The sequence below is a fragment of the Falco naumanni genome, chromosome 1, assembly GCF_017639655.2.
Source record: "Falco naumanni isolate bFalNau1 chromosome 1, bFalNau1.pat, whole genome shotgun sequence".
Classification (NCBI taxonomy): Eukaryota; Metazoa; Chordata; class Aves; order Falconiformes; family Falconidae; genus Falco; species Falco naumanni.
This window is the reverse complement of record NC_054054.1, coordinates 32,289,676-32,313,699: the sequence shown is the minus strand read 5'-3', so window position 1 is coordinate 32,313,699 and position 24,024 is coordinate 32,289,676. Positions and strand designations below refer to the sequence as shown.

General features: G+C 42.4%; 1 protein-coding gene across 6 annotated transcripts in view; it reads right to left on the bottom strand.

Annotated features, from left to right (window-relative positions):
- Positions 1-7,236, bottom strand: part of CCDC149 (coiled-coil domain containing 149) — a 51,960-nt gene extending 44,724 nt beyond the window's left edge. For 2 of the 6 annotated variants that reach the window (XM_040588216.1, XM_040588224.1), the window contains exon 1: positions 7,090-7,236. In XM_040588216.1, the coding sequence (XP_040444150.1) occupies positions 7,090-7,161 (72 nt within the window). In that variant the 5' untranslated portion in view covers positions 7,162-7,236. The remainder of the gene's footprint in view (positions 1-7,089) is intronic. The other 4 variants (XM_040588249.1, XM_040588256.1, XM_040588232.1 and 1 more) reach the window with 3 other exon arrangements.
- Positions 7,237-24,024: the final 16,788 nt, after the last annotated feature.

Sequence of the window (24,024 nt, the reverse complement as noted above, 5' to 3'; positions counted from 1 at the left end):
ACCACCAACATTTTCCAAAAATGGTAAACACTTGGTTGCAAAAAAGTGGGAAGGGAATGAGAAAAGCAATTCCGAGAAGGATCTGAACTCTCAAAAAGGACACTTCCACCTTGGATTAAGTTTATTTCTGGCAATATTGAAGTTGAAATCCTGCCATAAATTTTCTGGATTATGATGCCTTGGCATCAACAAAAGCAACTGTACCTATGTACTTATGTCCTTACTGATACCTTACACAAATGTCAAGTCCCCTGATAAAGCACTGAAAAGTATCAGAAGCTAAACTTTAAACTTGTCAGCATGTGATTACAGTGACATGGTAAACTGCTTCAAACTTGATAAAATAATTCCTTTCCTCAGAGTGAAATATTTCCCTCTGACAATCTCTCTTCTTTTTTTCCAGTTTTATCTCATGTCTTAGTCAATTCTAAAATATGCCTTCACTAAATTGCTTTTAAATACTAACAATCTAATACAGTAATTGCAAATAAAAATGAGTAAAAGCAAACCTCATCATCACACCAAAAACACCCAGCAGCCCAAACCCCTGAACCAAGTAGCCTGTCCTGTTCCTTTAACCACCAGAAAGAATGAAGCTGACCCATCCAGCCAACACCTACATGGAGCAGAAGAACAGCCTATACAATGTACACAATGCGAGAGAAGCAAAGCTAAACATCTCGCCTTAGTCACCCACACCACCAGCAGGTGCCTCTGAGCCTGGCCCGAGTGGTGGTATATGAAGCAGTGAACGACAGTCAGAAGCTTGTGGATAAGACTATAAAAAAAATACTACTTATAAGGCAGAAATGCAGACCTAGTGCTAAACAAATCTTGTTTCTGCCGTGCGTCACAGCCCTCCACAAAGGACACACTCAAAGCATAAAGGAAGACTTCATCTTTCACAGCAGCACTGGCAGGGACAAGGGAATTCGCTATTATCTGTTAGGTTGAGAATAACGAACCATAAACAGATTGTGGGGAGAGTTGCGTTCAGGGTCTAAATGAATAGTGACGTCCTCCTTGTTTAAAGTATATTTTAATATGATTAATTATATGCTGATGATGTGTCATACAGAAGAAAGGGGTTGGCATCTCTCATCAATGTACTGTTTGGATTTTGCTATAAAAATGACCACCGAGAAGACTTTTTAAAGATATTTTTAACTTTTGTATATAGTGACTTTCCCAAATAAATGCAATAAAAATAGTAAAAATGTATAGTCACTTGTTTCCATGGCCTTATGGTGCAAGAAACAATAAAGCCACAGCATTTCTGTGGAATTTGATTATTCAACAGAGGTATTTTTCAAATTCTAATTACCATTTTTGAAGAAAAAACAGATTTTACAAAGACAGACCTCAGAGAGGTTATTCAATATATATGTTTCTGAATATTAAAAAAAAAATAATTATTAGTAATTGTCATAAACTGACCTAACAACTATACAACAGAAATTAATTCTACTCAGGGAAACAACTGAGTCACACCAACAATTTCCCATATGTGGACAAGCAAGTGCAGCAAAATTGGTATGCCGTCAAAAGGAACACAGGAGTTCAACAGCCTTTTTGGAGCAACACAGACAATAAGAAAAAAATTCTCATCTATTCTGAGAAAAAGTATTCAATAGATGCTTCTGGCATTCATATAGAGATTTCTTCCTCTGCAATTGAAGGAAAGCCTATGTCTCATGTACTCTCTATCAGTGAGACAAACAAATGAATTCTGTTATGCGCTAGTCACTAGAAAATACTCTTACTGTCTTTTGTTTCTTTTTAATTGATGTTCCAAAATAATCTTTGAGTTTAAAAAACAAAGTTAACCAAGAACCAGCTGCTATACTTTCAATCTAAAAGCTACAACATACAACTTCTCATATCTGTCTAGTGACTTTTATCTACCCATTTGCTGTTATCTGCAATAAAGCAAATTATAATTGCTACAAGGAAGATCATAATAATTAAAGGAATATATATGACTTCTTACATTACTGCCTGAACTGCTTTACAGCCAGATGACTACTTTAGTGAAATTGAGTAAAAAGAGACTGACATTACAGGAGAATGTAACTGCTCCAAGGTGACCCTCCAGATCAAACACTTGCTATTTGTCCATTGCTATTTTTAGCAACAAATCTGGATAGATCTTATTAAAGACACCGTAGACATGGTCTAATAATCTGATGAAGCTGGGACACTGTCAAGGTTTTAGACTTGCTTTTTCTAAACCAACAAACACACCAAATTCTTATCACAAAATAATTTATTTTAGATTTGTACAAATTACTGGCCTATACTTGGGTATTTAAGGGCAATTAGTGCAAAGAAGGAAAATATCTAATTTTCTGAGGGTAGAAGTAGAAGTACTACCTCCAAACTGTGCTTTGGAATCACTGTGGAACACATTCTATGTTCTCTCAACAATCCAGGACCTAGTGTCCTCCCAAACGCTGATGGGCCTAGAAACCTATTGCCCACCATGCTCTCAGAGAAACCATTAACTCTACTCCATCTTCTGGACAGGGGATCCAACTGCTACTTAACTGTCTGCAGTTTTATCAGATTTCTCCTCACTGTCCTTTTGGAGGCAATTTTGTTGTAGAAAGTACAAACTGAAGCGCCCCAAAATGCATTGCAAAGTCACTATGCAGGGTGTTTGTTGACTGTGTTTCAGTAATGTTGCTCCCCTTGACTTCAGATTAAATGGCTCAACTTGTCTGAAAGAGTCAAGCACTCAAATCCAGAGAAATATACAATTACTGGCCATTTGACTGCCACCTCATCGCATGTCCTGATCTCTGATAAAACTTGAGACAACGCAGTGTCCTTTGTTTTATTCCACAACATCAGCTCTGCTTTGCCTGCTGCCCAGAGCTTGCTTCACTACGTCCTGACTGCTGAAACACAAAGGATGCTCATATCATTCACTGATGAGGTAAGTGACATAAGCAACGCCCCAGACCACCATGTCTTATCTTGATGACAACACTACACCACATCATCTTCACTGGTCATTTAGGAATTACCATAATTTGATTTGATTCGTCAACATTATTTTGTGATGTGGTGCCCTTAAAAGTTTTGTATGTGGTGCATCTGATTACATTATTAATTTTTCTGTGTTTGTTCCTCAACATCCCTGTGGGTATCTTAGTCCAACCTGGAACATGCAAACAGGACAAACAAACACTTGCTTTGTTGCCTGAAAGCCCAGCATGCAGGTCTCCATGCCACCTCTCCCACAGAACTCCCCCAAGAACTTTGCAGAGCAGTAAGTCACAGTGCCAGCTCTTTTAGCATTTCCACTTCCTTTTCCAAATGACAAAGCCATGACTATGCCAACTCAGTCACCCAGGGACCTCAGAGCATCCACTCCACTTTGTTCTTCCCTACAGCCACTGGCATTTGCCTGTGTTTAAAAAAGCTCTGGAATTAGTGGCTCCAAAGCCTGTCAGGTCCCCTCATATATGTTTGGTGAATTGCATTTCATGCTGTGTTTGAAAGATAACATGACAGAAGGTTAGAGAGATATGATAAACATGAACATTTCACTAATTTTCCTTCCTCTTCTCTCTTGACCACATAAAAAACCTGTGCAATCAATGGGAAAGGTATGCTCTGCCAATTACAAGCAGGTTAGGTTTCTCATTCTTATTCGGAATTCATGTGTGGAACATTTAGCTATTTCAACTACAACCACTACTCAATAGCTGCACTTTTGATAAATAATTCCCCAAAACTCTTTCCCCAAGTTTTAAGTTGGCAATTACTAGGCAAGGGAGCTCAAAAGCACAAGCATATCTCTTCTCTCTGTGGTGCCAAAGACCATACACAGTTAATAATCAAGAAATAGCCTCTTGAGAATGACAAATTAAATGGAGACTAAATTTCTTCAAACTAATTTTAGGAAGCACAGTCACATATGAGTAGCTGTAAATAGCATACAGTAAATGCTCTAATGCGTGGGAGGTGACAAGGAAAAAAAGAGAAGCATTTTGACATTGGATTTAATTCTAGAAGTTGGCAAATCTGAGGGAGAAGCTAGCAGAAAGAATGGAGGACAACCACTCTAGTCTTATGGGTTTCCTAGGAAACCTTTCTCACTTCCAGTGGAAAACACCGCCAAAAGTACACGTTCTCTAAGCAGTATTAAATTTGGACTAGTGCCAACTCTCAATGAAGTGAATGGAAGCACACTCCCAGACTTCAGCAGAAAAGAGACCAAACTTGTAGAAGTGAGCTCTCTAAAGCAAGGACAGATGTGGTCTTGCTGATTATGTAAAAGTGTTTTTTCACTACCACACATGATCTCCCAATACTGTTCAACTCATGTCACCACCCCAAAATCATGATACCACCTACTCCTTTCTCTGTCACTGATTCTGTCATCATCCTTAGAGAACACAATTCCAAGACAGATTACATGGGATTCAGGCAAAAACTGAAATCACACCCTTATCCACAGCAGAACATACAGAGTTGGAAGCTCTACAACCTTTCAAAAAGTAGCCCCCAACTACCCTGGAAGCTCTACAACCTTTCAAAAAGTAGCCCCCAACTACCCTCTAACAAAGTTCTTAAATCATGTTTTTCATTCATATTCGTGGGATTTAGTTATGTTTTATCCCCCTTACAGACAGGAAAACTGAATCACTAAGGAGCTGACTCACATGAGCTAGTGTAAATCAACAGCTTAGCATATCTGTAAACATGGCTGTCAAGCTGAGATGTAAGTATGGACATTCAAAAACACTTAAAAGCAGACAAACAAAACTCTACAACCAGGATTCTGGTGACCAAAATTACTTTCAAGAATTCTATTCTCTTCAGTGAAGAGTACAGTATGGTCACCTTTCTGTATGTATGTATAAGGACCTACCACTTTTCTTAACACCTGAAATGCCAGACTTTTAAAAATCATAGAATGGTTTGGGGTGGATGGGGCCTTAAATTTCATCTAGTTCCAGCTCGCCCTGCCATGGGCAGAGACACCATCCACTACTAGACCATGCTGCATTTCAATTACTCCTAGCTTTCAAACTTGGGAGGACCAACCTTGTGAAAATTAAAAATTAAAAAGAATGTGACCTTTTTTTTTCAGACAGATCTGAACCCACCAGCTTCTGGTCTTTTATAGCAAGATTTTTAACCACATTCTATATTTTAACTGTGCAGCATCAGCAACGCAACAGTGTTTGTTTAGAGCTACCATATCTTTTCTTGCCTTTGTCATCTTACATTTTTGAAAGCACTTCAAAACATTTACAAAATGCACAGGGAACAAAACTTACATTACCTAGCAGACACTAAAGCTAAGATGTTTGGAGAAGCTCTGTACCACCAAGGAATACAGTCAACTGGAAAAACTGATTACAGGTTGCTTCAGAAGTTACAGCCACTTTCTCACAGACCCATTAGAAAGTTGGAGTTAATGGGTAAAATGCACAAAGTTAATCACAACAGCCAGAAGAAAGCAAAAGAGAGAAGAATATACCCTGACAGCACGTGCTACAGACCTCATGCAGAAAAACCAGCTGTAAGCCTGCTGTGGGAACAGAGAAAAAAGAAGGAAAAGAGGAAATCACCAGGCCTCTAACTGTTCCTAAAAAAGAAAATGTGATGTATGCTTAAATATTTGCAAGAATGTAGCTTCGCACAGTGATTAACCTTCCCTACAATCCAGAAGCCCCTACCAGAGGTAAGTCTTCAATTTCAGGATTGAGTTTTTAGGTTAAATCGTATCAAAACTAAAAAGGTTCCAAAGTAAATCTAAATGACTCTTAAAAGCCAAGAATATGGACTTTTCCTTTGAACACACCTCATGAATTGTCTCTATCTCTTACGCTTCCCTGCCATGTGACACCATGTCAGATGCAACACTGCATGATCAGGACACTACTAAAAAGTACACTTTTCACTTCCTTCTGGATTGTTTAGTGTGTTGCATAGGTAGACACCAATACCAAATGTACCGTGCTAGCACAGACCTGGGCCCACACAAACTCCCACTGAAATCACCAGAACAAGTGACAGGTTCAGGACCCTGAACTCATGTATCGTTTTGACAGGTCAGGGCCTCAGGCCACGCTCATGTAACAGGCAAAGCCCTTAAATCGGAGGAATTCACCTGCATGCACTGTTCTCTCGGGCAGCAGACACAGTCAGGTTGATCTAGGGCCAGGCCATTTGCACGGACGTTTTGTTTGCTAACTATAAACATAAAAACACTGTTTTTACAGTCACGCAAAATTAATGCAATGCAAAAATCAGCATGCCAACCTACTTCAACCTTCACGGGTTTGCCTATGAAACAGAGTGGCCTTTGACGAGATTCCCTTAAATTATAGTGACCTCAGGTTGTTTTGAATTTAGTAACTCATGCTACATGAAAATGCATCCCTGTAAGCTTTGTGAATGTTTTAATGTGGACCTAGTAGATAACAATTTTCTATTCTGGTATTCTGAAAACACTCCACCTGTTGAGGCTCACGGCCGCAGTGCTGATACAGATTTTTCTCCTGTTTTATAACTGGCACCACGAGTCTCAAACCTCTTCCACGTGCGAGTCAGGTAAGAAAACCAAGTGCACGCCGCCCGAGTGACCCCGCCGCCCCCCGAGCGGGCCGCGGCCCCGGGATCGCCGCAGGTGCATCCCCGGCGGTTTGGCGCCCACAGCGGGCTCGGCGCCTCAAAACCCGCCTCCTGGCAGCCCCGCGGCGGCCAGCACGGCCGAGCGGCTCGCAGGCGCCTGTCCCCCAGTACGGAGCAGCCGCGCAGCGGTTGTGCCGGGCCGCGGACGTGGCCGTGCCGCTAGCCTCGCCGGGCTACAGTGCGGTGCCCTCCCCGCCCCCGCCGGCTCCGCCTCCAGCCGCCCGGCCGTGGGAGCGGGGCCCCTCTCGACCCCGCGCCGAGGTCCCCTCCCGACGGCTGCGCCCCCCGCCCCGGCAGAGCCTCCCCGAGGCGCGGGGCTGCGGGCGGGGGCCGCCGCCTCAGCAGCTGTGCCAGGCGGGCCGGTGCGCGGCGTCCAGGCCGCGCCGCGGAAGCAGGGCGCCCCGGCCCGCGGCTGCCCGCGCCCCGCCGCCTCACCTCGCTCACCAGCCCCTGCCAGTCGCTCTCGCTGCGGTGGGAGCTCATGGCTCCGGCGGGCCGCGGCGGCATGCGGCGGCGAGCGGCTCCACCCGCCCCGGCCTTCCGCCGAGGAGCCTGCGGGGAGAGGCGGGGCCTACGGCCGCCTCTTGCCGGCCGGCCGGGGCCGCCCAGCGGCCTGCGGGGCACGGGCCTGCCGGAGCCGGGCCTGCGGCGGCGCCTCACCGCCCGCGGCCCAGCGCGGCCCGCCCGCGGCGCGCTGCCGGCACCAGGCCGCTTCCGCACGGCGAGTTACCCCACAGCGCCGGGCAGGGCCGTCGTGCCCGGGCAGGCGGGCCGGGCCGCAAGGGACAGCGCGGGTCACACCGGCGGCAGCGCGGCGGGCCCCTGGCTGCCCGCAGCACCTGCCAAGGGTGCGCAGCGCTGTCTGAGGCGCGTTGCCCAGAGAAGCGACCTCCTCCCCTTAGGGCTTCTCGTAGAGAACAGCAGGGCTCTGCTGTGATCCCAGGCACTGAACAGCCAGACATACCTGCAGGCCAGGTGATGAGGGGATGGGGATCAGGGGTCTGTACTGCAGTAGAGAACTTTAATATTACATATAGGTAACAAAACCCTTGCAAATTATGTATAAGCATTGTATGTGTAAAGCAAGACGCAGCAGGAGAACGAAGAGGTAGAAAACCATTTTCTCAAAACACTATGCTGGGACACTGCCCACTTTGGGCACAGATCTCTGTTACTCGTTTCATGGAGGTGTAAATAATGCAACAATCCAGGGGTCAATCCGGTTTATTTTCCTCCCCATTAGTGCAGACACTCCTCCGTCAGCTCTGAAACACAAGCACGCTACCCAGACCATGCTCCTGTCAGATACCTCTGCTCCTGCCAGGCCCTCTTCAGCCCCACCGCCAGAGCTGCTGCGTGGTACATCCCCATGGACCAGGTGTACCTTGAGGCACATCAGGTGTGATCTTTGTTACACTCCTAACACGAGTGCTCACAGGGCTTGTGTTTTGAGGCAGAGTCCAAATGTAACTGCATGGAGTATTCGAGCAGTTTAACCCACAATTACGCTTTGTTTTAAATAACACAACAGACAGCACAAGACAACACAGTAAAATAAGTGTGCCTCGTTCCTTACCACAATTTCCCATTGTTAAGATTTGTTTGTGGTTTGGCATTTAAGCACGGTGTGCTTCTGTTCTCTAAAATGGCTGAGAGATCCTCCTTTGACAGCTTCACATCCCTTCAAGCAGGTGATGCCCAAGTCTCACCACTGACAACATTTCAGTTCCAGGTGCTTAATTAACAGTTTATACGGGAAGAAATACAGGCCACATCTAAACCCAGCAGGAGCTCTCTTTGTATGTAAGATTATCAAGTTTAATAAGTGCCTGTGGTTATCTCCATATAAAAAAGAAAAAAAAATCCAGGAGAGCAGCTAGCTTTAGTATGGAACTTTAGTCTGATAAATACAGAGTTCATACATTCTACCTGCAAATTATAAATCAAACTTAGGCATTTTCTCCAAATTATAGCCTATTTCTCCAATTCATAAATTAGCTTATCCTCGTGTCTAGGCATTCTGTAACTTTAGTGCTCTAGAGGGTACATTTGTCTTTCGTCTTTGTTCATATATTTCTGTGCTTTCTGTCATCACATGTGTGATATATCGCAATCACAATGTCCTCACAGGCTTCTCAGCAAACCATTGCTGAAAACAGCATCTTGTTTGCACAGGCAAATAGCAAATAATGAAAATTAAATGAACAAGAACTACAATTTAAACCCAGTGGTTAAAAGAATCATTAATGATACTAGAATCCCCATCATTTTCGTAGGACTGCTAATAGCTGAAGCTATATAACTGCTAGTGTAGATGAACCAAATAGAATCTTTTTCCCAGTTCTGCTTCTCACGTGGAGAATTTTTCTCCTCTGTTTTCTTGGTCTTGCAGTGCTCCAGACTCGGAATGCTCTTGTAGAAAGAGCTCTGCTTGTAAGAAAGATAACCCTCTGATAGTCCTATTTTTGAGGGATGTCACTCATTTTAATCCCAAAGCTGCTCACACTCCTCACAAACATAGGGTTTTAATTTTTATTGATGATAATTATTCAAATGAGAAGTAAATATTCATGAAAGAGAGGTTATTAAAACAAAAGGAACTCTCAGTGTTTCCAGCTCTTACGATTTTATCAAAAGTCTGATGTGAGCTGTTGTTTTTCAGAAAGCCCAAGCTCTTGGATGAAAATAACCACTTTCTTTTGAAGTAAAAGAAAGATTCAATATATAAAAAATAAGCTGAAATGTGCCTTGAGTACGCTTGATAGGATCAGAAAGGAATTAAAAGAATGCAAATATGTATTTTGAAGTAATCACTTTTAGTGCCTGATATCAAGCCTTTTGGCAGTTTCTTCAGCTTTCCTGATCCTTTTTGTGTTACTTACCAGTGGTTACTGCAACACTCCGACGCAATGGTCCTGGCTGGGACCAGGTTACTCTGCCACCCTCTAGGCAAACATGTATTGAGATATGGTTCCTGTCTTAACTTAGACAAACAAGTCAAGGAGATGATGGTAGAAAAGAAGTACTATCACCCTAGTTTATAAAAAGGAAACTGAAGAGGGAAGTAATTGCCTTGCTAAAGAAAACCAAAGTTTCAAACATAACCAGGAAGCGAAATTGCAGGTTTCAGGAGTACCAGTCTGCTGGTTTAATTGCAAAACTAACAAGGTGTCTTGATTCTTCTACCTGCTGCAGTAACTGCTTTTGCACCGTCACCTTGCCGACATCAGAAGAATACAGTATTGTCATTGAACATCTGAGTAAAAAAAATCATCTCTCAACCTTCCTCCTTCAGCTACCATTCCACTGTCTTTGTCTCTAGATCTGTTATCTTCTTTGCTTTCTTCCTCTATACATTCACTAGATAAACTTATCTGCTTCTAGTGTTTCATCTCCTTTCTCTGCAATTCTGCTTTGTGATCAATCTTTCCCTCAGTATCTTGAGTTCATCTATCTTTTTGCCAGATTACTCTCTACTTCTCTAAGCATTTTCTACATTTCATTAAGAAGGCTCCAGACTTTCTAAAAAACTTTTTTTTTGCCTGGACAAATTGCACATTCAGAATCAGATCCAAGCTACTATGGCTTTTTGATGCAACAAGGTAAACATATGTAGGAGATTTAACCAACAGTTTTCACTTGTAGGAGATTTAATCAAGAGTTCTAAAACACAGCTTTCAGAAATCAGTGTCTTTGCCGGACATTAAGAAAGAAAACAACCAGGTTTTTTATTCATAGGTAAGCCAACGAACTGATGGCTTCAAATTTTGCTGCTTATTTTTGTCAACATTTGTCTACTGGACCAACATCATCATTACATCCATGTCCAACTCTAAAGAAATATATGATTAAAAAACCAGTGTAAATCCTTAAGATCTGGACAAGCTGCATAATTGAAATGTAATGAAAACGTGTAGTGCTTGTCCCCAGAAGGGATGATTCAATCTGACTCTCCACAGATGTTTCAGGGTTCCATTTAATCAGGACTTAAATACATCTGAACGAAGATATAAGCTATCATAGATAAAACATCCATTTTAGTACTTTCGGTAATTTATATCGGCATTATTCTATCGCATGTTCTTGCTAACGTGATGATAGATAGATACATGCTCAAACCCTCATGCACACATTTTGGAGGAAGCACCCTGTGTTGGGAGGGGTACTATTGCTTTTAGCATTTATCTGTTCCCCTGTTTGTTTTCTTTCCTTTGCTTTTGCCTTTCCTTTTTAGAGGCTGCTTTTTGTCCATTTATATTCCAGCTGCACCTTCACAATTTTCTCAGGTTCATTGATAGTTTCACTGTCCTGTATCAGCTCTTCTACTTCACATGCATGATCTGTCAGCAGGACAATATGATCCGCAGATCAGAAGCAGTTTAGCAGTTATTCATTTATGTTGAATCCTTTTGTGCCCAGTCAAGTCCGTGAAGGACACATCTTAGGGAAACAACAAAGATCTTTAAAGTGATGGTGTTTCTTTTTTCCCCTTCAGCAGTTTTGGACCTTCAATGTATTGCATTCCTTTGTGTACTACATGCTGCATGTAACATTAAAATTGGAGACAGTCTTTATTTTCTTTTTTTCTTTAAGCTATTGTATGACTGTTAGCTGGTGTGATTGGGTACTGGAGTTCAGAGTGGAGTAACTCTCTCCTCTAGAGAGGGAATGGAAGAAAGAGAAATAGGGGGAAAAGACAGGAGCAGACTGCAATCTGCACAAGCCAGCTCTGGGAAGGAGCTAGGTGGTGAGGCCTGGCTGAAGGAGGGAAGGGAAAAACGATGCAAAGCAGCAGCCAGCAGGGAGGAGTGCAGGTAACGAGTGCTCCTGGAAAGAACTGAGGGGAAAGCTGCCAGGTGGTGGGGCAGAGGAGAGACTGCAAATTTGAAAACAAACTGATTTTGAAAATTAATTAACACTGATAAGCAAGAGAACTATCCTAACTGTGAGGTTTTCTGAGTGATCGAAAATCTGAAGTCAAGAGTGTTCTGCTGTATAGATTTTCTAGGAGTACTATATATTATGAATAACTTCAAATGCAAGTGCTTTGAACAATCCTGTTTCAAAGGCTGGTTTCTCAAGGCCCTGTGATATTGCAGCATATAACTCTTAGCCACACTTCTGTCTAGAGAAATCTTCAGCCTCAGGCAATACCGGTTTCATTGGGAAAGAGCTGCTTGGGTGCTTCCTAGCTTGCTACGGCTGAAATGCTCAAAAAAGGGTGGGATGGTGGGCACAGGCATTTGAGCAGGTCACCAGCCCTTAGATATTGCTAGTAAACACCCATTATACCGAACTATTCAGCTCAAACGCTCTCTTTTGTGGCCATACTTAGCCCGACACCAAGCTTGGACTTCAGTGAAGTCACCCAGGAACACCAGGCTATGGACAAGGCTGTGGAAAATGCGGGGGGCCATTCAAATCCAACTCAGACAAGAAGGCTCCAAGTTCTTTAAAAGCATCTGTAAAATTAATCTGTTTAATCTAGGTTGTATTGGAAAAGTTTGGCACTGCTGTCTCTGCTAGTGATATTAAATTAACTGTAGGGATTATGAATAAGTTATTTTATGTTCACCAGCAGAATTCATGGCTCTTCTTCCCCTCACCTCAAAAATAAGGGCAACTCAGTAGGAACTGAAAGATAGCAGTAAAGAAAAAAGTTTAAAATCTTAGAGCCTGTTTTAAGGCCTTGTTATTACAACTGAATATAGAGTTAGTGTAAATGAATTCTGTTTTCCCAGAGGCATCAAACTCCTCCTGTCAAGACAGTCTCTCAAGAGAGACTGGAAAGTCTCTCACTGCCCTCCTTCTGCATTGTTATTATTTCCCTTAAAATTTCTTGCTATTGAGGTAACTAAAAATGCAGTATAAGATCAGAGAAAATATTTTGTCAAGTGACTCAGACAGGCACAACTGATGGGTACTAAGGAAACGTGTACTGCATTTTATGTTCCTCTGAGTATGCTGGAATAATGTAAGAAATAGTTCATTTTACTAAGAAATACAGGTGGGGAATTCAGACTACTTTCTGCTACTATGAAATTGAAGAGTGACCTAGTACTGTCATCAAATCTGACATATGACTGGCTTTTCAGACTTCTAAGTTCATTTTTCAACTGGTGGGGTATATCAAATTCCTGAGAGCTGTCGGACCATTGCAGAGACATTTATTGCTGTGACCACACCAGATTCTTCGGCATGAAGACCATTGCTTTACATACACAGTCAATACTTGGCAGGCTGTAAGCAAGGAACAAGGTGGAGAACATAAAGGACAGCCAGCTTGATCCTGTGCTTTCTAGTCAATTTAGAGGGAATAAAGAAAGAAAACCCACTGACAAAGAGCACAAAAATTAAATTGAAACAGAACTTGTTAGGAATATCACAGCAAAACCATTTTCCATTTGAAAATGTCTGTCCGGAAAAAACAAAATATATCAGCTTTGGTGTGCAATGTTTCTGGGTTCATGAGGAAACTTCACATCAAAGCCTGACAGCATGCCTTAAAATGGCAATGGCACCATACAGAGACACTGAGCTGAAATCTGCCTGTTTTATGTTCAAATTATGCAGACTTTTGGGGCTTCAACTTCAGTCTTTTCTAAGGGAAGGTGGGTGAGCATTCTTTTATTCTTAGAAGCTTCTCCAGTTAGTGAAAGCAGTTGGATCAAGGAGCTGAAGCTTGGGTTTCTACATCCCAGATAAGTCCATAACTGGAAGGATATAACCTCCTTCTCTTCACATAAATAATCAGTTATAAAAGTGCAACAGGTTTAACTTAAGAAATTAAGTGATCTGTTATTATGCTCCAGGTTTATTAGCAGTTGGAAAAAAATTTCAGGAGCCATTGAAGTAAATGCTGTTCTAGAGCAACTGTCTCTTTTCTTTGCCCCTTCCACTTTCATGTATTGGTGACGACAGACTGAGAGAGCTGGGGTTCAGCCTGGAGAAGAGAAGACTCTGGGGAGACCTTAGAGCAGCTTTCCAGTACCTAAAGGGGGCCTACCAGAAATCTGGAGAGGGACTTTTTACAGGGGCATGTAGCCATAGAACAAGGGGTAATGGCTTGAAACAGAAAGAGAGCAGATTTAGTCTAGATATTAGGAAGAAATTCTTTGCCGTGAGGGTGGTGAGGCACTGGCACAGGTTGCCCAGAGAAGTTGCGGATACTCCATCCCTGTCAGTGCTCAAGGCCAGGCTGGATGGGGTTTGAGCAACCTGGTCTAGTGGAAGGTGTCCCTGCCCATGGCAGGGGGGTTGGAACTTGCATGATCTTCAAGGTCCCTTCTAAACCAAACCATTCTATGATTCTTTTTCTGTGTGACTTCTAATTGCTCAATGTTGTATAGCCTGATCTTATGCCTAGTAGTACCAGGGTGCTTGGGAGCTTTTTTCAAATATACACCTCCCCTTGAACTACTCTGGACAAGATGTAGTATTATATAATAGTTGTAAGACTATTCCAGAATTTCACTTGGCTTATACATTTAACTGTGTGTGATATTATTATTATTATGTGTATGATCAAGATTATGATCTTACTAAATTATTATTCCAGTGAATGTAGGTTTATGCTTTTTATTTATTTTTTGCTGCTTGTTTTACCTTTGAATGTCATATTTTTTTCTTTTTATTCTTGGTTCCTAACTGTTTATTTTTAAAATAAACTCTTTCCTTTCACCAATAAAGGGTTTTCTTCTTCATGCTTGTTGGTCGCTGAATCAATTTAAAATATAATCTCCTGGTGCTAGTGAGAGGTCATATGCAGTTAGTATGTTTACTTACTCCCTGTGGCAAATGTTGGAGGCACCAAACAGCCAGTACCAAACAGAACCCCATGACACTAGGTAAGATAAGGGCTGTGGGCTCAGCTTGTATTCAACAGTGGGCAGAAATCACAGGCTGAAGTGGGTACTCTCCCTGGCCCTTGCCTTGTTCTCCAGAGGCACCTTGCAGGGACAAATAAAATTATGAAACATCTTTTGAATTACAATTTTAAGGCAAGCATACTGAAATGAATGAAAATGGATTTAAATTAATTTGTACATGCCATGTGTATCTATGGTACTTTCTTCAGCCATCTGTTTTACATCTGCCTTCTTTTGCAAATGAGAATCCCGAAACCTGCCAACAGAGCAGAAGGGGTAGTTTTGAGGGTGTGTACTAGCAGTTTGGTGTGTTTAGCTGTATCCAGAGATAAGGAACCAAAGACACTCAGACCTCAGCGGAACAGGTTAGACTCTACATGCTTTTGCCAGAAGGATTTCCTCCAGTGAAGGGTTTTGTCCATCATAGACTTAAAAGTTTTATATTAAGATCCTTGTTAAGTAGAAGCATCTTTGATTTACAGAAATACATACATTTAAAGGCTGGAAAAAATACAATTAACTTTTCACCACTGGAGGTGGGGTACAAGAGGATCACACTGTTTAAGCAACTTTAAGGCTAGAAGATGTGGGGAGACCCATGGTGGAACTTCAAATGCTATGAGGAGCCTAATTCCCATTCAAATTTCAAGATATCTGGTCTTTCTGCTTTAAAAGAAGCAATAACGCTATTGTCTAACAGAGTGTACCGAGCAATGTGTCTCCTTGCTGTTCCAGTGTTTGAGTAGGATGGCAGCCAATTTATGTACACGAAAAATGAGACTGGGTGGAATATAGTTAGTTTTTAGGACTCTCCTATGAGCTTGCTGTGCTCAGTCATAGTTGTGCTCAGTTCTAGACTGTTTCTCAGTCTATTCGTAAAATAAAGAGGAAAAATCCACACAGGAAGAACAAAGAAGTCAAAGCCTGATTAAGGCATTTCCTTGGACATTTTGTGATGGAGAGCGCACTCTGCGATCTCCAGCCCTCTAATTCTGCACTCTTGATGGGTTTCACTAACAACACAATGTCATTTTTTCTCAGCTTTAGTGGTTAGGCAGATTCTGACACACCAGGAAAATGTATCTGTTTCAATCTGCTATTTAACAAGGTGCACAGATGGTGTTAAAAAGCAGGTAGAAGTGGTTAATCACCTGTGAATTTTAGGCATTTTTCTGCTCTCCGTAGAGGACTTTAGAAGTGTATTTAGTACATGGGCTTCTCCATGATGATTTGCATTTTCATGGTTGTTTTCAATCAATCACCCCAGAGAGGTTCGCAAATCTTCCCATTCCAAAGCGGTGAAGGCCTGCCCATGTCCACATTCCTAGTGCAACAAATGATTTGGGACCTGAATCATGTGGCATTCAGTATTTGTGTTCAAGCATATCTGTACCTCATCGCACCCTGAATTGTTTCGTTTTACTAACACCATCTGTTTCTTGTGCCTAAACCAATTTGTATTCCATTTCAAGAGTTGTCCCCTATGCTCAGCTTTCTGACCTTATAAATTGATCTCCTGTACAGTCTGTAACAAATACGTTCCTGAAATCTAGATGAATTATGTCAATGATTTCATCTTTATCAATTCAGCAATGCATCGAAATGATCCTAATACATTTGTCATACATGATCTTCTTTTAACAGAACTATGCAGCTTTCCCTTTACTAAATCACATCTCTAACTGAATTGTAATCTTCTCCCTTATAAATGTTTCCATTATCTTGCTCACTACTACAGTCATTCTTACAAGTTCGTATTTTGTTGGGTCTTCCCAGTGTCTCTTTTTGACAGCTACTGAAGCCACTCCATGGTGAAGTGCATTTCAGCTAAGTATCATTGACGTACTCCTTAAAAGAAGGAGGAAAAAATTAAAACCTAGTAAAATATACTCCTGGTGTTCAATAGTACTTTTAGAAATTCACTGAAATGAATGGAGAATAAAGGAGAATTTCCTTTATTGCTGGCAGTTAGTGGCATTGACGGATCATGGCATAGCCATTCTCAGTATGGCCAAACAATTTCACTGTATAGAATTTTATATAGCTACAGCTAAAATTCAATGAACTGATTCAGAAGGTTCAGGATAAACTATAACAATAAGTTAAGCCCTTAAATCGATTTGGTATTTTAAAAGGATAGGGAGCAGCAAGATGTCATCTTCCTCCACAGATGTAACTTTAACTGGAACTGTAAATCCAAAGCAGAGTATTGGGGGATAAGAGTCTATAATGTGTGATTTAAGACCCATCCTGGAAATCAGTGAGGATTTGAGTACACCAACTCTAAAACATAATCGGAGCGTTATAAGAGTCCACCCAGAAAGTTAGGAGGATATTTTTTTAAAAGAATAAAGATAAATTTCATATCTTAAAGAGGCTATTTTTGAAGAGTGCTGGGCAAGATGAGAAGGGAAAATGACTGAAAGAAGCAGAGTGGCAGAGACATAGATAACCACTCATCCTACTATCCTCTCAAGATATGAGCTAGGGATGATTTCTATCAACAACTTCCAAATATAACATTATTCAGCTTTCATTATGTTGTCAATCTAATTTGAATGTAAGTTATTCAGAGCACATGGCTGTTTTGCCTTTGTGTTTGCCTGTAAAGTGCTGCACACCACAAGCCAGGAAAAAAGAGACTGCTCAGATTAGAGGAGATATCGTCCTCATTGAAAGTCCTGTCTGCAAACGCTTGTTTTCTAATCACCTTTGTGAAACCTGCCCCTGCTACACCACATAGAGCAATTCTTCTTCAAAGTAAGAATTGCAGCTTATTTTATACTAACCCTGGGACAGCCTCTCCACTTACAAGGAATGGGAGAAACTCCTGCCAACTTACATTAGTTTCTAGGGAAAAAACACTCAAGGCTGGCATTGGTGGTGACCTGAAGTTCACAAAGCTTTCGGTATTGAACAGACTCCATGTTTGAGATGAAGTCTTGAATGCACACTGAAGTGAAATACTTTTTTCATTGATGTTAGAAAGGCCAAGGTTTCAATCCTTCCTTTTGAGACAGGAGTTATAGAGAAGGTTTTGCATGCTGTGGCATGGTTACATCAGAACTGAGTGCTGTAGAGATAGCCCATAAGTAATACAGAAAATATTATCCCTAGGGCTGCAAGATCTAAAATAGTTACTGTGACCTAAAATAGTAGCTTGTTACGTGCTGACAATCCATCTTCCTTCTCTTGACTCTAAATAAAAGCATAAAAGTTTAACTGAAGGGACAATCAGAACCTGAAAATGTGCACCTACCTGCCTTTTATTAGCCTACTGGGTAATTTTCTAGCTTTCAGCTGCCCTTTCCCTTCCCCCGCCTCTTTACAGTAAATCTACTCTGAATTTCCCTATTTTTGTCGCATTGGCTCTTTTTCCTCCTTTTTGTATTTTATTTTTAATTTTTTCTGCCCTTTGGCTCTAGATGGTCCCTTTTTCTCGCTGACTTTGTGAGTCTGCCTTTGAGCAGCTTTCCATGCTCTCCACCCCAGGGCCTGACTGAAGGACAAGTTCAGGAATATGAAAGTCCAGATCAGAGAGGCTTTCCTCTCCTGAATCCCCAGACCTGTCACTATCCCATCCGTGGCTCCCGTACCACTCTCAGACGAGCCCAGAGTGAGGACTGCTGTCTCTGCTGTAAGGCTGGCAAGTTACTTTTGGGCACACGGTGTGTTTGCAGTTTGGCAAAAGCCATTGCAGAGCACCAGGAAGAAAGCCCGCGCGAGGCACTACGGCACATCCTACCCTAGCCGCCGGTGACGGGAGCCAAGGATAATGTCAGTCCGTGAGGGTAACTACAGCAGCACACTGGCACCAGGGTGTAAGCAGGGACTGTGTGTGACAAACAGCTGCCTCTGGGCTGTTGGACCATCGCCTTTCCCAGGAGGACTTCAAGTGATACACAAGACCTGGGTCCAGCAGATCAGTCCATGGCTCTCACAGAGAGTTCACTCCCCTCCCTGAGAGGGTGGGCTGGGTATGCGAGGCAGGACTTTGAAAAATGCCAGCTAGTGATGGAAAGCACAAGAGTTGACCGAACAAGACGAATATCTACCATACACAGCTAAGCATGTAAAAGGTATAGGCTTGAGCTGAGCCAAGTGCATTGGATATCCAGCTGAGAGTATGATGGGAACAGTTTAACATATGAAGAAAACACTGTTTCCACCTCAACAGACAACAGAAAGGAGAATTTTTCTTTAAAAAGGAGACTATTTACTTGGGGAAAAAGCCAGAGGGATGGTTCATACAACAGGATACATATACTGATGGTGTGCTGGGTTCTGGGAGCTGGGTCACCCTCTGTTCACAGTGGCAAGAGGTGTGTCTGAGCACCTGGCATGTCCGAGCACACGGAGCAGGGCAGCGGTGAGGGTGTGCAGCTGCAGGGTGCAGCACGGCTCAGCAGGGAGTGCCTCCTCACCAAGCACCACAAGGGATAAAGGACAGGCACAGAACAGAGGGAGAGGGCTAGTGATTGTGGATTGTCACTGCAGTCCTTTCCAAGACTAAAAGGCAGCCAAGCAGAGGGTGACAGGTAGAAGACCCAGCACCTGAGCAAATTAGAAAGGGCACAGGAACGACATGGACACACCAAGCTGGGCTGAAAGTATGTTCCCGCAGCAGAGTCCAAGCACTAGGCCATTACCTGCCACCAGGCAAGTCTAGGGGCAGGCACTAAACACCTCCCCAGGCAACAGGAGAAAGTGGCACAGGAAAGCTAAGGCAGATTCTCGGAAAAGCAGTAGAGACCAAGCCACTCAGGTCCCAGCCCAAACAGAGGGGTCCTGGCACAAAAGAGTGAGCTGCACACTGTACGAGCTGCACAGAAAATCAGTGGTGTTACAGGATCACACATGCGAGTAAAAAATGACAGGATTTTGTGACTTTTCAGGGGTCTGACTCATGATTTGGGGGCTTCAGGTGAGCAGTAGCATAGGCAGTTCTGTAAAACGTTCTCTGCTCAAGGATCTGTTCCATGTACACCATACTTCTACATAATTTTACAATAACTAAGCATATTAGCAAGTGATATTGGAAAAAGTGATTTATGATAAAGGGAGGGGGGAAAGCATAAATTTGAGCAGCCCACAGGGTATCGTTCACCCAATGGCTTAGCTACATAAGAAGCAAAGAGCTGCCCACGAAGGCTGCGCCGGGGGACGTTCCCCCACAGCCGTCTAGTTGGCAGTGGGGCTGTGCGGGTGCTTGTGTCACCTGGGCCACATGTACCACATCAGAAGGAGACAATGTGGGAGTGAACCCCCCCGTTGCATTGCCTGTTGGGTTCATGTCTGCCACTACAGCTACCATTTTTCTTTTTTGTTAAGGGAAGGATTTAAATCAGCTCCCAAGATTTACACTGGCATAATGTTAGGACAAAAGCAGTTAGTAACCAGTGGGGAAAAAAATACTGCCACAAAAAATAAATAGAAATGAGGTATTCTCTTACAGCACCGGGGCATTTCAACCCTCCAGGGTTATTCATGTAAATGAATCTTGTGCTTATTCTGTCAGGGAACACAAATTAATAGCACATGAAGAAATAAGAACCAACAGTCTTAAAACCCCAGATGAAATCAAACCACACAAATGAGATCCCGTTACAGATTTCAGGACCGTGCTCTCGATCAGAGAGAATTTTGCTTCTGTAAATAAAGTTGTTAAAGGTGACCCATATTAGGGTAAGAGTTTTGAGCTTACTTCCCAAAACATCTGAGGTGTTTGGAGCATGGTTTTTCTTTTGGATTGTGCCCGTCGCTGCATAAAGCTGAAAGGTCTGCAAATACGGTTTATTTGGAGAGCATGTGAAGGTTTGATTGATCCCAGAGCTCTTTTGGCATGCAGACTTACCGAAGCATGCTTTCAGGAAAACATAGTTGACTGTTCAATACTACCACCATAAGGGCTAGCATCATTCCCCTCAGAAACTAACAGCACTTCTGCTGCTTAGCTATGACCCTAAATAACGTGTAACGTTGAACCATGAGGGAATACTCCCCATAATTCTATTTCTGCATATGTGTGAACCTCCAAATACTGAAAAAAATACCAAAGTTTAGACTAGTATGGAAGTTTAAAAATTTTTTTCATGATTTAGAAAGTGATCACAATAGAGAGAAATCACTTTTCATATCAAGACTATTGGGAATCAAAATATCTGGAATTTACCTGCTGCCTTGTCATCTGCTCATCAGAGTCACAGCACTGAGCGAGGTTTTGGTCTCCTTGTCTCTGAACACTTGAGTTTCCACTAGCTCACACTTTCAAACTGTTTAGAGGGGATATGAAAGTGAGGTGATGAAAAGAAGGAAGATCTTTGCTTGGTCACTTGAACCTTGGATTTGAAAATCTAAATTACCTGAAACTAATCTAAATTACCTAACTCATTTCTAATGAGAATGAGTTACAATGTTTAGTCTGAATCAGAATGGCTTTCAGTCTATGAAAGGCATGCTTTGCATGTCACAGGGGACGCATAGTTCCATAGCAGAGGAATTCAGATTCAGCCCCTATCTGCACAAGCCATATTGGTACCCAGGTACCTTACCTTGCTTATCTGTCTTTAGAGGTCTTTGTTCAGCAAGAGAGCATCACTTTAGTCTTTCTACAGCTTGTTATGTTGTTTACAATCCTACTCAAGCTGCTGTCAAAAATATGTTTTTTCCCCTCTTCCCAGTGCGAAGGTACAACATGCTGTTACTGTTTACAGCAAGTAGGCTAGCATGACTATGCAAGCTAAGGAGGAACGTACATGCACTGGTGTATTTGCTGTAATAGTTTCACAGAAACATAAATATATACAAATTTTTTAATAGTTTTAGTATAAAAATTGGTCATTTTGTAAATGAAAAGAAAAAAGCTCAAAATGAATTTTTGGAAAACATCATTAAAGAAATAACTTGAAAATGAGACCTGCTGTTAATAACTTCTTAAGAACTGGCCTAATTTTAGTGACCTTTTAGAGGAACATAATACTACCTAGTCTATTTGGAGGTAGTATAACCTTTCCAGAGGTGAGGGAAAAAAAAAAAGCTTCAGCTTAGTGCAAGTAGAAAGCATGAAAATGGCATTCTGGACAAATTACTTCAAATTTCACTTGTACATATACAACTCAGCCTGTGAGCCACTTTACAAAGATGTGGCCCAACCTCTATGAAACAGCCATGTTGCAGCACAAACTAGTAGGCTACAACAAGGCTTTTACCATCAGTCAGATTCTACTGTACATGCTGTATCACCTTCCTCCAGAGGTCAGACCACGCTGCTGCTGCTCCTTCCAACCCTCCCCCCTACTCCTCAGTGCTATTTGACCACTTAGCAGGAACAAGCTACAGCTGCACATTGTCCATGTCAATCAACCCACTGCCACTGAGGCAAGGCCACAGCTGCATATTATCAATGTTAATTAACCCAGCTTCATTCCTCTCTAATTCCTCTACACAGCCAGACTTGCAGACTTCAAAACCCACCATCAGGACTCGTAGGAGGAGACTGCTTGCTGAAGTTGTGAAATTACGTGTAGATATTTGAAGCCTATATGGTGTTTGTTGTCCTCCCTTTAGAACTCAGGCTGCCTACTTCCAGTGTATATGCATGCATGAATTAAAACATGTTGCCCCCTCTTGGTAATACAAAAAGTCTTGTCAATTAATGCATCAAAAGGACTTTGGTATCTACCATAAAATCATAAAATAGTTGTGGCTAACAGGACCTCTGGAGGTCATTTGGTCCAACACCTTGCTCAAAGTAGGGCAAATATAAAAGTTAGGTCAGGTTACTGAGACTTTGTGCAGTCTAGTTCTGAGTATCTCCAAGGATTGAGACCCCACAACCTCCCTGGGCAACATGGTGCCGTGTTTGACCACACTTACTGAGATTAGTTTCTTTTCTTCTATTTAACCGGAATGTCCGTTACAGCAGCTTTTGCCTGTGGCCTTCTGTGTTTAAGAATTGCATAACAAAAGGACAGAAGAAAAACTATTCTCTGTTCCGTCTAACTCTACAGAGACCTACCTATATTACAAGGCAGAGAGAATTAAGATGTTTTCTGACTACTGAAGTTTCTTTTTGCGGAGTGCCCTAAATTAAATTATACAGTCAATTCTCCATTATCAAAATGTAGTGGCTGAATTCAATGTTTTTTATTGATGCATCACATTAGTGTTCAGGTATGGGATTTCTAATGCCTCCAGGCTGCCTTTACAAGCATTAACAAGTCTTCATTTCTATGGTAGAAATACACTAGACTTTTCACATTTATGAGAAATATGAGGAACCTGTGATATTCACTCGCTCTTCTACTTTGTGCTTAGCACATATATGGCAGACCTGTAACCACTGAAGTAGCTAGGTAACAGTTATGAATGTATTTATATTAGTGAATGTATAGGCAGACTGCACGAAAGGGATATTACTGTACAACCTTAATCTAGACTGGCTTGCTTAATTCTTGTTTAACTGAGTTGCAAAGAGAGTCTGAATTATAATCTTTTGTTTAAAAATTAAGACTTCTATTCATCATGATTATTTTTATACTCATGGGTAAATAATGAACTAGGTGACTGCCTCAATAATACATCTGGATGATTAGGAAATATGATTGCCAAAGGTTAAACATACTTAAATCTCCATATTTGCTCCACTGTATCTCAAAGTACAGTTGATATGTCTACAGGGATCATAACCACTTTAATTTAAAAACAGTACTGGACAAGAAGCTACTACAGATAAGGGAGACCACTGCCCCACCTAAAACCCCCCAAATGCTGATGAGCAGCCACACACATTTCTCACGGGCTGAGGCACAGTGCAGCTCTGCAGTGAGTCACTTTCCCTTTGGTAGGTCCCCTCCTCCTCGCTTTCACAGAGGTGAGACTGCCCTGTGTAATCCCGCATTCATCGAGGGTGTGAGCAGGCACCCACGAAGGTGCTCCGGAGAGATGATGGCACTTGTCTAGTTCAACCCACAGAAACTTACCTGTAGAGGAATGAAGCTGGGTTAATTATCATTGATAACACGCAGCTGTGGGCTGGCTTCAGGGGCGGCAGGTTGGCCGGTGTAGATAAGGTGCAGCTGTGGCTGGTTCTGTTAAGTGGTTGAGAGCCAATGAAGAGAGGAGGAAGAAGCAGAGAAAACACCCACCCTTGGTGAGGAGAAGGCAGCAGAGGGACTGGCATGAAGAGTATGCTGGTATGAGATAGGAAAAAGCCATGTTGCAGCTGGCTAGTTTGGAGAGTGCTGTGACACTTACCCATGCTGTGACACTCCAGGGAGAGGCTTGGGCTGTGAAGCCTTACCTCCTGGTGATAGGGGTCTGCATGTTGTAGGGAGGCCAGGGTCAAATGCTTAAATCCTGAGAGGGGAAAATCCCAGGGAGTGGTTTGTGGATGGCCACCACAATTGCTAATCTCTGAGGTGCCTGCCTTTACCTAGGAGCTGTGCAAGGGGTGCGGGCAGCCCCCTGGCTGTTTGGCTGGATGCCCAAGGGAAACTGTGGC